The sequence below is a fragment of the Artemia sp. Qi Xiang Cuo genome, chromosome 7 (genome assembly GCF_049724085.1).
Source record: "Artemia sp. Qi Xiang Cuo chromosome 7, ASM4972408v1, whole genome shotgun sequence".
Classification (NCBI taxonomy): Eukaryota; Metazoa; Arthropoda; class Branchiopoda; order Anostraca; family Artemiidae; genus Artemia; species Artemia sp. Qi Xiang Cuo.
Genome location: NC_142800.1, coordinates 7,101,119 through 7,116,463, shown reverse-complemented (window position 1 = coordinate 7,116,463; position 15,345 = coordinate 7,101,119). Strand labels below are relative to the sequence as shown.

Below are 15,345 nucleotides of genomic sequence, written 5' to 3'. Positions count from 1 at the left end.
TTGTGAGTGAAAAAGATAAGTACTTCAAGATGGAAAAAAGGTTTAGGAGGGACATTAAGAAAGTAACTTGCTTGTCTTAGTCGATTACGTCATTCTATGCCCATAAATGGATTCCTGTCAGGACCTCCTGATAGGGTTCTACCGATTATGTAATCAATTTCTCAGAAATCCAACTGTCTTAGTCGATTACGTCATTCTATGCCCATAAATGAATTCCCGTCATGACCTTCTGATAGGTTTCTACCGATTATTTAATCAATTTCTCATAAATCCATTTGTCCTAGTTGATTACGTCATTCTATGCCCATAAATGGATTCCCGTCATGACCTTCTGATAGGGTTCTACCGATTATGTAATCAATTTCTCGGGAATTCTCTCCCTTCAATTACGCAATCAATATATCTCTTCCCCACCTTCCCCTTAGAAACATCAAATTAATTCCCCTTTCGTGAATCAATAATTCCCCTTAGAAACAACAAATTAATTCCACTTTCTTGAATCAATAATTCCCCTTAGAAACAACAAATTAATTCCCATTTCGTGACATATCAATCAATCTTGACATCACTTGTCAGACATTATTAAACTTCGCCTGGAAACAATTTGATTAATGATTGACAGTACCTGTCAGACATTATTAAACTTTGCCCGGAAACAATTTGATTAATGACTGACAGCACAGGTGTTCCAAATTCCCAATCGCTTTAATTAGCCACGTGTTCTCCCTAATGACTCTATGCACATGGCCAAAACAACAACAACAACAACATCGACCTTGGAAATTTAGGTCATTGACCCCATTAACCACGTGTTCTCCCTAATGACTCTATGCCCAAATTTGGTGTGGGATTGGGACTGACAGCACATGTGTTCTCCCTAGGGACTCTATGCCCATATTTGGACTCCCGTCACGACTGGCAGCCCCCTTTCTACTTACAGAAGCTTCTAGTGAAACAGTGGAGCCCAGGTAAAAGTTCTGTTTAGTTTATAAAATCTACAAACTCTGGTTTTTCTCTGCATTCGGTTCATCAGAACCATTTACCAGTTCTTTTTTTTTACTTTCTTTCAGTGGTATATTTTTTTGGCTTTATTTTTTTGAATATTTTATGTTAATATTGTTCTTTTTCTTTTTGTGATGCCGCTAGGCCACCGTTTAAAATAAATTTTTTTTTTACAAAAAAAGTATTAATAATCATCTTCATTGCACTCCAGTCGGAAAATATATGTAACGAATCTAAAAAAAAAGAAAAAGAAAAAAGGTTAAACCTCAGTTTAATGCCCTGACTTCTTCTTGGGATCGACATCTCATTGATTGGTTACGTAGATGGCGTATTTAGTCTAAGTATTTTTCTGTGTGGCCTGGAAGAAAATTTTCTGCAACTCTAGAGCACGTATCATAAAATAGGCTTCCACTTCAACGCTGACAAATCTACAGTGTTGTTGATTAATTCAAAAGAAAGTGAACACGCACCAGTTCGATTAGGTGATTCCGAATTTGAGCTAGTTAATTCTATTGTGTAGCTAGGTCTTCCCTTCGGGCGTTCAACTACTGAAGCCCGTCGGCTCCTTATGGTTCACTTCCACAAACGCGTGTCGTACATCTATAGCCGTATTGCTGCAAATAAGCAGACATTTGATCGCCAGATTCAATCACAACTTTATAACGCTCTGGTGCTCCCTCATTTGCTCTACTTGAGCCCGTGCTGGCAAATTTTTACTCTGAGTAATAAACGTAATCTTCGAGCTAGATATTATAGGTTTGCAAAGTTTTTGCTGCGGCCCCCGTGGACGAGCAATCGGTACATGTCTAGGAGGTTAAATATAATTGACCCAAAGGAAGCTATAGGAACGCGAATCCGGCGTTTTAATTTGTGTATTTGCGGCCACCGTTGGGCTGAATTGCTACGACAGTAATAGACTGTCAAGTTTTGTCTTTTTGACTTCGTATTGCTTTTAATATTTTGTGGTATTTATTTTGAAGTGGCGTTTTCTTTTTTTCTTGTTGTTTTGCTCCATCTGCCTTTCTTTTCGATGGTTAATAAACTATATATTTATATTATTTAAAAGAACAATGAACAATTTGTTTGTCTTCGTTTCTTTGTATTTTACTCGTCTCTTATTCTATTCTATGTATTTTACATGTCTAGCTGTGTTCATAATCTTTCTTAGTCACAGGCTAAACACCACTTGAAAAAAAAAAAGATAAAAAATACACCGTTTACTTTGTATTCCGAAACATCTAGAAATACCTACTTCCTCTTTTAAAGGGATGGAGCAAATGATGGATTCCATGAGGCAGTTGGGGAGCTTATGGCAATGTGTGTTGCAACTCCAAAACATCTTTATGAAATTGGTTTGTTGGAAGTTTTAGAAGATGATCCAGGTAAGTTTATGAACAAATAATGTTGGTGTTTTACCAATGGTAATTGTAATTTCTTGAAACTTTTCCGAGTATTCTATGCAGCCAAAGAATGTAATTATAGAATAAGTCCAAAGTGTGAGAAATGTAACCAGCGTCTTAAACATATCAACATATTTCATGGATAAAGAAACATGTACTTAGTTTAGTATAAGGGTGTTTTGGCTACTTTGACAATGCTATATATTTAGAAAAACTAACAGTTCGGGCGGAATCTTTTTTATGGATTTTTATTGAGATTTAATTAGATTTAATAGCACCTATTTTAGTGGAATCCAGGAATAATTCTTGGGGGAGCAGGGGGGCCAACAAATTTACTAACAGTGTTCGTAATTGTGTTTAAATTTGGGTAATTCAGATGTTACTGGAATTTTCCCCCGCTTTCACAAAAAACACCAATGTTAAAAGTTTCAAATGCTGGTACAGTAGTCAAACTGAACCTTTTTTATGCAGACTGTTTTTGACATTGAGTTAAAAAAAAAAGCTTGAAAATATTATTATCCATAAATGGTGCCGACGCCGACGCCCTTTCAAGAAAAGATGTTGGTAACCCCTTACGAATTTCGAGATGTAACCAATGGTAAGATTTTGTATGTTTGAATTTTACGTGAAAAATGAGCAGGTACTTGATTCAGAATGTTTTCTAGAATATTTGACGAAGTTAAAGGATTTGCAATTTTCCAGCTTCTTTTAGACGTCAAAAACCTCGAAAAATGTGTATATATCGATTCACTTTCTTGCTTGTGTTCTTACCGCAAATAATGTGAACTAATTCTTGATGTCCTGGCGTCAGGTTTGGATCAATACAACCAACCTGGAAATGTCGATTTACATCATCCTCCACTTCTCGCATTTTCATATAACATTTGGCATAGTTGTTTGTGTCCCACAATATTTATTCCAACAGATTTCAATTTATTCCAACAGATACGAAAGATTTCATAATTTAAAGGATGTGCAAGGCGTTCTTCAGCACAGTTGTTTGTGTCTCACAATATTTATTCCAACAGATTTCAATTTATTCCAACAGATACGAAAGATTTCATAATTTAAAGGATGTGCAAGGCGTATTTGGCATAGTTGTTTGTGTCTCACAATATTTATTCCAACAGATTTCAATTTATTCCAACAGATACGAAAGATTTCATAATTTAAAGGATGTGCAAGGATTTCTTCAACAACTTTATCAGAGTCTGAAAAGTACATTTGACAATATAAGGGGGCCTTATAAGTGGTTTGGAATAAATGTACCACTAAATTGATGCTGGGATAAATTTATTCAGCTACTTTGAACCTACAAACATTACGACTATTGATGGTTCGATCATACTGATGGTTGATGATCCATTCGATTACATTGAATAAAGCTAATGCAAATCATTAGTTCAGGTTTCGGATGTTTTTAATGGAACTCTTTAGAGAGCAAGTGACTTCCTAAGAAAGGCAAACCAATTCATCTGGAAATTATGGAGGTGGCAAGGCAATTTGAACATGCAAGCAGCAATTTCCAAATGAATCACCTTTGTTTTGTACTCTTTCCCGGGGAAAATGGAGGGCTACACAGTGAATACATACAATTCTGAAGGGCTAAATAAGCTGTAGTTAACACTTCCATAATTTACGTCCGTAAAATTCTACTTTAGCTACTTTTTGCCATCTTGGAAAGGGGTTAGGTTAGGAAAATGAAATCTTCAGGGATGGGTTTTCAGACTAAAGTATGTCCCGGGAAAGTATTTCGAAGTACCTACCTCCACTCCTTCTCCCTCTAGAGGGTCCTGATCTTTGGTGACCTTTAGAAAATCTGTGTGCTATAAAAGTGAAACCTTGCAAAATAGATCTTATACTTAAATGAAGTACAACAGAATTGTTTTCAGCTTCACGACTTTGCTCAATCCCAATTTATAAGGTTTTGAAGATATGCAAATACATTTCCTAAGTTTTGAAAAAAAAACAGATATTGCTTAACATCCACTTAAATAACAAGAATTGCATTTTCAGAACTAAAGTCAGAGAAAAAGAAACTTATAACTGAAAAATTATGGTAAAATTGTGTTTTGTCAAAATTTCAAGGTATAGACCTCTCATGCAGGCAAATTTCAAAAATCTCTAGAGAGAGAAGGAGTGGATGTAGATACTTTAAAATACCTTCCTGGGACATACTTTAGCCTGTAGACATATCCGTGAAAGTTTCATTTTCCTAACCTAACCCTTATCCAAGATAGCCAAAAGTAGCTAAAGCAGAATTTTACCATTTATGTCATCTTTGTTAGTTTGTATCGGGTTTTGTGCCTCAGCTTGTTAACGTCGAAGATTGTGACGGTGTTTTTATTCTAACCTAATATTTCTTTGTTCCTTACTTTTGTTTCTTATTCGTTCAGGCTCTTGCTGTTGCTTGTCTTATAACCGCACATTTCTTTGTTCTTCACTTTCATTTTTGATTCGTTTTGATACTCGTTGTTGCAAGTTTTTTAACAATATGTGTTTTTTCCCTTCACTTTCGTTTTTGACTCGTTCTAATTGTCTTTGTTGCTTGTCTTCTAACCGAGCATTTGTTTGTTCTTTCAACTTCGTTTTTCATTCGTTTTGATCTTCCTTCTTGCAAGTCATCTAACCACATATGCTTCCGTTCTTCCCTTTCGTTTCATATTTCTTTGTTCTTCATTTTAGATTTCTATTACTTGAGACATTTTTAAATGTCGTTTGCTTTAGCTGACGATAGGAATCTAGGAATCTATTTCCTCATTGACTAGATTTTTTGGGTGAAGATGCAATAAATCTTTGTAGTCTGAACCTTGACTCCGTTCGGTAAGTCTACCTCTAATAATAATGACTTGATAACAATAATAATAAATCAGATCGGCGTGTTTTACAGTATGCAGAGATAAATAACTTGAAAAGGTATTAGAAAAACTGTAAATGACTTTGTATGTAGTCTTTCATCAAAAGGATGAGGTATTTCTATTCCAATTTTTCCGGACTGTATTTTTTTTCGTTTCTTGCTCAACCTCTTTTTTTCTTTGATGCCAGCCTTCAATGTTGAAGATTGTTACTTCAAATTCAACTGACAACATGTTTTGTAAAGTACTTTAGTGCTTTATTATTGTTATGAAATGTGCCAGTGTATTTGTATCGCATATAATCTATTCTCATATTTCATGCGCATTTTTTGTGTTTGAAAAAACATCGGCTAATTTTGTCTAGAATTTTCAAACAGTTCGTGGTAACAAACTGTAATGAGGAGGGACGCAACTCAATAGTAGCCGAAACTCTATTAAACAGAATTACCCCATCAAAAAAATTACCGATGAAAAGATACGTGCCTGATAAAACTGATCTTGTTTTCAAAAAAGGGGGGAAAACACCCGTTAAGAGTCAAGGAATTCAGCGTATCAGAGAACCCTACTAAAGAGGTTTCAAGATTCCATCCGCAACAGTGTGGAATTTTAAATTTTGCCAGAAGAAAGATCATGGATGCGTGCCTGGTCCGTTTTTAACTAACCAATAAGATTGGAGGGCAGCTTCAGAAGAGCAGATGTTTGAGGCTGGAAAAACCCTCAAAACGTCATTCAATCTTAATGGATATTTGCCATTAATGTAGTTTGCAATCTCAATGGCGTAATGGCTTACTGCCTTAGGCTGTATGGTACGGTGGGTTTTTAGTTTAATTTTGGCTTATGTTTCACCCACTTCCCGTGTTTTAAGATGTTTCCATTGAAAATGGCTTTTTTCCGGTATCTTTAATGAAAACAGTGACTAATTCCCCCCTCTAGATTTGATAAAAATACAGTTTACCTGTCCCTAATTTTTAGTGAATTGAAGCTATTGAAGGAATGCTGGGCTTACCTACTTCTCTTACAGGAAAAATAAATTTTAATGCGTTTAAAAAAGTTCATGGTAGCAAACTGTAAGTAAGGAACAACGCGGATCAATAGTAACCAAAACTCTTAAAGACAAAGTTTTGATAAAAATAGATGCAACAGAAGAGTTGAATTCTTATGCTTACTCAAAATACACATCAAAATACATCAAGTTTAATGTAACCCACCAAAAGGTATGGACCTAAGAAAATTTGCCCAGTTTTCGAAAAAGGGTAAAACAGCCCCAAAAAGTCAAATGATCTTATTGAAAATCGCACCATCAGATTCAGCTTATCAGAGAAGCCGCCTATAAAGGTTTCAAGCTCCTTTATACAAAAATGTGGAAGTTTGCATTTTTGGCCAGAAGAAAGATCACGGATGCGGTTTGTTTTGTGTTTTTTCCCCAAGGGCGATCGTACCGAACCAGCTACTCTAGAAGTTTACACATTGCTCACATATAGTATGTGTTATTAGGAAATATACTGACTGTTTTTGGGGAGTCTGGAATTTTTTTGCGCGGGGACTGGGGAGGGGGGGGGGGGAGGATTTTCAAAGGAGAGAGTTTTCTGTGGGGAGTAACGTTTCCGGTAGAAATTTTACATGGGGGGGGGGTTCTAGTGTTATTTAAGAATAAGTCCAGAAATTAAATAAAAAAACTAGTTTTTTCAGCGAATGTAAAAAGCTACATTAAAATTCATGGGTGCCGGCAAGGGGGACAGGGGGGGGGGGCTACGGCCCTCCCCTGTAAATTTGGGACTATAAAGTAATTATAAGGAAACCAAAGAAAAGAAAGCACAGTAGGGAAAAACCACGGAAAAAAATCTTTGTTGCCCCATTGTTGGCTGCCTGCCAATAGATGCTGACCCATATTAAGGAAAATATAAGTTCTAATTTGTGACAGAATAGCCCCTAGCCAGTTTTTCACAAACATTTTTTTATATGATTTGGTTGGAGCAAAAGAAAAAAAAAAAAAACAAATTCTTCATAGTAATGAATGGTAAGTAAATAACGATCCTTGTCAATGACAAAAGTATAAGACCCTAACTAATGATAACATTCAGTCAAAGAATCAGCTTTTTATGGTGATCTTAATATGTATTAGTTTCACAGGCAGCGCGATAGCGCTATCTAAGTAAAGAACGATGTGGGCACAATGTATTATTTTTTTTCTCCATATTCAGGCACTTCGTATCGAAAGAGTTGTCGTAGAAACTTCGAAAAGGGCTCATTCGACTGGAAATTGGAGTGGCTAGTGCCCTTTTTAATAGTCGAAAGTGATTGGAGGGCAACTAGCCCCCCCCCACTCCACGCACATCTTTCCCCCAAACACATCCAATCAAAATTCGAGATAGCTATTTTGTTCAGCGTAGTTGATTTCCAGATAGAAAATATGTTTTTGAGGAGAAAACTCCCCCACAACCCTCGGGGCAAGGGTTTTAAGTTATGCCCTGAGGGCATATAAGAACGATGTTGGCACAATGTATTATTTATAATTTTTTTTCCATTAGACCAGGGTACTTTATATCGAAGACATTGTCGTGGAAACTTCAAAAAGGGCTTATTCAATTAGAAATTGGAGTGGCTTGTGCCCTTTTTAATAGTCACAAGTGATTGGAAGGGAACTAACACCCCTTCCACGCCCACCATTTTTTGAAACACATCCAATAAAAATTTTGGGATAGCCATTTTGTTCAGCGTAGCTGATTTCCAGATAGAAATTATGTTTTTGAGGAGGACACTCCCCCACAGCCTTCAGGGCAAGGGTTGTAAGTTATGCCCTGGGTGTATATAAGGTTTTTATAGAAGGTGTTGTCGTAGAAACTTCAAAAAAGGCTCATTCGGTTGGAAATTCAAAGGGCTAGTGCCCTTTTTAATAGTTGAAAGCAATTAGAGGGCAGCTAGCCCCCCCCCAAGCCCATCATTTCCTCCAACACATCCAATCAAAATTTTGAGATAGCCATTTTTTTCAGCGTAGTTGATTTCCTGATAGAAAATATCTATTTTTCAGGAGGACACTCACCCACAACCCTCAGGGAAAGGGTTTTAAGTTATGCCCTGAGGCAAATAAGAACGATGTTGGCACAACATATTATTTATTATTTTTTCCTTTACAGCAGGGCACTTCGTATCAAGGAAGTTGTTTTAGAAACTTCGAAAAGGGCTCTTTCAATTTGAAATTGGAGTGGATTGTGCCCTTTTTAATAGTCGAAAGTGATTGGAGGGCAACTAGCCCCCCCCCCACTCCACGCACATCTTTCCTCCAAACACACCCAATCAAAATTCGAGATAGCTATTTTGTTCAGCGTAGTTTATTTACAGATAAAAAATATGTTTTTGAGGAGGACACTCCCCCAAGACCCTCTGGGCAAGGGTTTTAAGTTATGCCTTGAGGGCATATAAGAACGATGTTGGCATGATGTACCATTTATTTTTTTTTTCCTTTAGAGCAGGGCACTTCGTATCGAAGAAGTTGTCGTAAAAACTTCAAAAAGGGACCATTCAATTAGAAATTGGAGTGGCTTGTGCCCTTTTTAATAGTCGAAAGTGATTGGAAGGGAACTAACACCCCTTCCACGCCCACCATTTTTTGAAACACATCCAATAAAAATTTTGGGATATCCATTTTGTTCAGCGTAGTTGATTTTCAAATAGAAATTATGTTTTTGAGGAGGACACTCCCCCAAAGCCCTCATGATAAGGCTTGTAAGCTATGCCTTGAGGGCATATAAAGTGTTTATATAAAGCGTCGTTCTAGAAACTGCAACAAGGGCTCCTTCGGTTGGAAATTGAAAAGGCTAGTGCCCTTTTTAATAGTTGAAAGCAATTAGAGGGCAGCTAGCCCCCCCCCCCAAGCCCATCATTTCCTCCAACACATCAAATCAAAATTTTGAGATAGCCATTTTTTTCAGCGTAGTTGATTTCCTGATAGAAAATATATATTTTTCAGGAGGACACTCACCCACAACCCTCAGGGAAAGGGTTTTAAGTTATGCCCTGGGGCAAATAAGAACGATGTTGGCACAACATATTATTTATTATTTTTTCCTTTACAGCAGGGCACTTCGTATCAAGGAAGTTGTTTTAGAAACTTCGAAAAGGGCTCTTTCAATTTGAAATTGGAGTGGATTGTGCCCTTTTTAATAGTCGAAAGTGATTGGAGGGCAACAAACACCCTTGCCACATCCACCATTTCCCGAATCAAATCCAATGAAAACTTTGAGATAGCCATTTTGTTCAGCGTACTTGATTTCCTGATAGAAATTATGTTTTTGAGGAGGACACTCCCCCACAGCCTTCAGGGCAAGGGTTGTCAGTTATCCCCTGGGGGCATAGAAGGTTTTTTATAGAAGGTGTTGTCGTAGAAACTTCAAAAAAGGCTCATTCGAATGGAATTTCAAAGGGCTAGTGCCCAATTTAATAGTCGAAAGTGATTGGTGGGCAACTAGCCCCCCCACCCCCCCCCCCTTGCCCATCATTCCCCCAAACACATCCAATCGAAATTTTGAGATAGCCATTTTGTTCAGCGTACTTGATTTCCACATAGAAAATATGGTTTTGAGGAGGACACTCGTCCACAACCCTCGGGGCAAGTTATGCCCTGAGGGCATATAAGAACGATGTTGGCACAATGTATTATTTATAATTATTTCCTTTACAACAGGGCACTTCGTATCGAAGAAGTTGTCGTAGAAAATTCGAAAAGGGCACTTTCATTTGGAAATTGCAGTTGCTTGTGCCCTTTTTAATAGTCAAAAGTGATTGGAAGGCAACAAACACCCCTTCCACGTTCACCGTTTCCCGAAACAATTCCAATCAAAACTTTGAGATAGCCATTTTGTTCAGCGTAGTTGATTTCCAGATAGAAATTGTCTCTTAAGAGGACACTCCCCCACAGCCCTCAGGGCAAGGGTTGTAAGTTATGCCCTGGGGGCATATAAGGTTTTTTATAGAAGGCGTTTTCGTAGAAACTTCAGAAAAGGCTCATTCGATTGGAATTTCAAAGGGCTATTGCCCATTTTAATAGTCAAAAGTGATTGGAGGGTAACTAGCCCCCCCCTTGCCCATCATTCCCCCAAACACATCCAATCGAAATTTTGAGATAGCCATTTTGTTCAGCGTAGTTGATATCCACATAGAAGATATGGTTTTAAGGTGGACACTCGTCCACAACCCTCGGGCAAGGGTTTTAAGTTATGCATTGAGGGCATATAAGAACGATGTTGGCATAATGTATTATTTATTATTTCTTTCCTTTAGAGCAGGGCACTTCATATCGAAGAAACTTTCGTAGAAACTTCTAAAAGGGCTCATTCAATTGGACATTGGAGTGGCTTGTGCTCTTCTTAATAGTCAAATGTTATTGGAAAGCAACTACCAACCCTTCCACGCCCATCATTTCCCGTAACACAGCTAATCAAAATTTTGAGATTCAAAATTTTAGCCATTTTGTTCAGCGTCGTTGGTTTCCAGACAGAAAATTTGTTTTTGAGGAGGACACTCCCCCACAGCTTTCAGGGCAACGGTTGTAAGTTATGCCCTGAGGGGCATATAAAATTTTTATAGTAGGCGTTGTCGTAGAAACTGCAAAAAAGGCTTATTCGAATAGAAATTTAAAGGGCTAGTGCCCTTTTTAATAGTCTAAAGTGATTGGAGGGCAACTAACCCCCCTCTCACGCTCACCTTTTCCCCAAACACATTCAATCAAAACTTTGAGATAGCCATTTTATTCAACGTAGTTTTAAGTTCTGTAAATTAGATTTTTGAGGATGACAACCCCTTCAAATCCCTCAGGGCAAGGGCTGTAAGTTATGCCCTGGGGGCATATAAGGTTTTTATAGAACGCGTTGTCGTAGAAACGTTAAAAAGGGCTCGTTTGATTAGAAATTGAAATGGCTAGTGCCCTTTTTTATAGTCGAAAGTAATTGGAAGGAAATTAACACCCCTTCTACGTCCACCATTTCCCCAAACACATCCAATAAAAAATTGGAGATAGCCATTTTGTTCCATGCAGTTTGAAGTTCAGGTAATTATACCTTTGAGCAGGACACTCCCCCCACAGTTTTCAGGGCAAGGGTTATAAGTTTTGACCTGGGGGGCATATAAGTTTTATTAAAATCTTTGTCGTAAAAACTTGAAAAAGGGCTCATTCGATGGGAAATTCAAAGGTGTAGTGCCCTTTTTAATGGTCGAAAGTGATTTGAGGGCAACAAACCCCCCTCTCTCGCCCACTTTTTCCCCAAACACATCCAATCAAAATGTTTAGATAGCTATTTTGTTCAGCGTTGTGGATTTCCAGATAGAAATTGTTTTTGAGGAGGACACTCCCCCACAGCCCTCAGGGCAAGGGTTATAAGCTATACCCTGGGGGCATATAATGTTTCTATTGAACGCATTGTCGTAGAAACTTCAAAAAGGGCTCAATCGATTGGAAATTGACGGCTAGTGCCCTTTGAGCAGGATACTTCCCCCACAGTCTTCAGGGCAAGATTTATAAGTTCTGCCCTGGGAGCATTGAAGGTTTTTATTGAAATCTTTGTCGCAGAAACTTGAAAAAGGGGTCATTCGATTGGAGATTCAAAGGGCTAGTGCCCTTTTAATAGTCGAAAGCAATTTGAGGGCAACTAATCTAGCCATTTTATTCAACTTAGTTGAAAGTTTTGGAAATTAGGTCTTGAAGGATGACAACCCATCCCCCCCAAAACCCTCAGGGCAAGGGTTGAAAGTTTTGCCCTGGGAGCATATAAGATTTTTATAGAAAGCGATGCTGTAAAAACATTAAAAAGGGTTCATTCAATTGAAAATTTAAAGTTATGCCGTGGGGCATACAAGGTTTTTATAAATAATGATGCTGCAGAAAACTTTAAAAAGAGCTCATTCGATTGGGAATTAGAAGGCCTTGTGCCCTTTTTAATTGTCGAAAGTGATTGAAGGGCAACTAACCCCCCTGTCATGCCCACTATTTCCCCAAACACATACAATCAAAATTTTGAGATATCCATTTTGTTCAACGTAGTCGAAATTTCTGAAAATTAGGTCTTTTAGGATGATAACCCCTCAGAGCCCTCAGTACAAGGGCTATAGGTTATGCCCTGGGGGCATATAAGATTTTTATAGAAAGTTGTTATAAAAATTTCAGAACGGGCTGATTTATTTGGAAATTGAAATTGCCTTTTTAGTATTCGAAAGTGAGTGGAGAGTATTGAACCCCCTCTCACGCCCACCATTACCCCGAACACATTCAATCAAAGTTTAGAGATAGCCATTTTTTTTCAATGTAGTTGAAAGTTCTGGAAATTATGTATTTAAGGATGACCAACCCCCCAAAGTCCACAGGCCAAATGTTGTAAGTTAAGATTAAATTGAAATACACTGTGTTAATGCTAATTCTCAATAAGGCATCTCAGCAGTATCCCAAGAACGACTGAGGGTATTATATTTTAACTTTCGGGGCTACTTCTGCTCTTAAAATTTAACCAAATCAAAAAAGCGTAAGTGTATGCAAGCTATCAAAGAAAGTAAACAGATTTTTCTTGCGAATGGTATCAAGTTTACTATTTCAGGTCAACTAGAGGAGGTATGAAACTAAATTAAACACTACTATTTATGTCCAGATTTTTAAAAGGGTGCATGTTTTTAAAAATTGCTGAAAAATTTCTCCGGCATAAAATTAGCAGGCCAAACTATAAAGTCTTAAAAAAAGAAAAGATTTAAACTATTTTTTTTTTTCGCTGAAAAGACTATGTCAATATAAACGAACAGAAATTAATTAAAAAAAACATTTTCCACAAAATAAGTTTTCCAAAGAAAAGTAAAGAACTCCATTAAACCAAAAATGAGCAAAAATAAAATCAAATAATCTACCAAGCGTGATACTACCACAAATCGGCATCAATAAATAATGAAACCCAAAACGAACAGAAATTACAATAAATAACCGATTCAAACTCAAAACGAGCAGAAATTAACATGAGTAGGGCTCAAAACCCCTATGCCTTCCCAAGGCCAGAACATAATTTGCACTTTACTAAAAAAAATACAAATGGAATGTGTATTGACAGTTTAATATACATATACTGATATTTGTTAATCAAAATTTTAATATTACTTGATTTATTAAAGTTATAAAAGTAAAAGCATTTATATTTTTTTCAGTAAAGTGCAAATTATATTCTGGCTTTGGGAAGGCATAGGGGCCCCCCTCCTCAACACCTCACTCTACAGTTTTTGGCACTTTTAAAAAAGTTACTTATTGTTATAATTAAACGACCCTTGTGTCTTAGGAGTCGTGTTTTTTTAAAATTGGGGCAACATTTAAACTTTAGCGTCAAGGGCGAGATGTTGAAGAGCGGGCAATTCCCTCATATACATGATAATTTCTGTTCGTTTTGATTTTGAATGTTGTTCCGTACTTTAAGTCGAAAACAATCTTTTTTAATATCTGATCCGTTTTTAAATCACACCAGGATACCTGGCTCCACCTCCATAGAAAAATTCCCCTCCTCATGGAAAGATTCTCTGGACAATTCAATCCTGGCGAAAATCTACCATGGACAATTACCCGTAAAATCTCCACGGGTAAAATTGAATCGGTAAAGAGAAAGCAAGACATATAAAGAAATTTCGTATATGAATTCTGCAAATTCACCCAGTGTTAAATTTTTTATCAAAATTTCCCCCCCTGGAAACTATTCTCTCCATTGAAAATCCTCCCAGTAGAAAATTCGTCTTCCCCTCCCCACCCGAAAAATGTATACATGCTTCCTAATAACAACTAAAACAAAGGGCGAATTTTACAACCTAAAAACCTTTCCCCAGGGGCTCTAGGCGATCATTTTATCTCCAAAGACATACTTATTGGGCCTTTCAACTATGCTGAACAAAAAAATCTACTCAAAATTTTGATCGGACAATTTTTGGGGAAAAAATGGCGTGGGAGGGGCCTAATTGCCTTCCGATTTTTTTCAGTCACCTAAAAAGGACACCAGAACTTTTCAATTCCGTTAGAATGAGACTTCTTCTGACGTTCTAGGGCCAATGGGTCGATACGATCATCCCTGGGAAAAAACAACAACAAATAACAAATAAACACGCATCCATGGTGAAAATTGCAAAATTTCACTTTTTTTCAGATAGGAGCTTGAAACATCTACAGTAAGGTTCTTTGGTACGTCGAATCCGATGGTATGATTTTCATTAAAATGATATGACTTCAAGGGTCTTTCCCCCTTTTTCCAAAAATCAGACAAATTTTCTCAGGCTCATTGCTTTTGATGTGCACGACTAAGCTTAATGATATTAGTATATTTGGAATCAGCACAATAGGCCAATTATTTTCGTATATCTATTGGTACCAAAATTCCGTTTTTTAGAGTTTTGGTTACTATTGAGCCATGTCACTCCTGAATTACAGTTCGTTACCACGAACTGTTCAATTATCCATCAAAATCTTGACAGAGATCATTGAAATACTGATCGTTTTTTCTACTTTACCAAAAGTATTGTATTCATAAGAGTTTATAGGTTCAGGAAATATAATTAACCAAATAAAAAAGGTGTTTTTAACTAAAGTAAGGAATAAGTTTAAAACTGAAAACAAATATAGATTGCTCTGTATATAAGGGGAACTGCCCCCTTCTCGACACCTTGCTCATTAAAAAAAAAATTTTTAGTGCTTTGAATTTTTTTTTCCAATTGCAAGTTTTCTTTAAAAATTTGAAGAAAAGCCAAACTTCACAGTAAAGAGCAACGAGCTAATAGGAGACAGCCCCCTTCATAAAAAAAATAATATTTTCTAATAGGTTTCAAATCTGTTCCTTGCTTTCAGTTGAAAAGCTTCTTTTATTTAATTTCTGATTTTTTCCAAATAATACCTAAGCCTAACCAAGGTACAATTTGAGGTACCAGTCCCTTAAATACCTGGTCAATTGCTTTTAAAATGTGTAAATCGATAGTTGTACATTGATTAGTACCTTCCTACGTCTAAATTCACAATTTCAATTTTGGATAAAATTTGAATATACTTCAAAAATTGGCGATGAATAGTAATTTTGGTGAAAGCTCCTTGTTAA

The 15,345-nt window shown here is 36.9% G+C and overlaps 1 protein-coding gene across 1 annotated transcript in view; it reads left to right on the top strand.

Annotated features, from left to right (window-relative positions):
• Positions 1–2,258: 2,258 nt before the first annotated feature.
• The window catches only part of LOC148949896 (angiotensin-converting enzyme 2-like), an 82,356-nt gene continuing 69,269 nt past the window's right edge, over positions 2,259–15,345 (top strand). Inside the window, exon 1 of the mRNA XM_089091985.1 lies at positions 2,259–2,384. Within this exon, the coding sequence (XP_088948111.1) occupies positions 2,312–2,384 (73 nt within the window). The 5' untranslated portion in view covers positions 2,259–2,311. The remainder of the gene's footprint in view (positions 2,385–15,345) is intronic.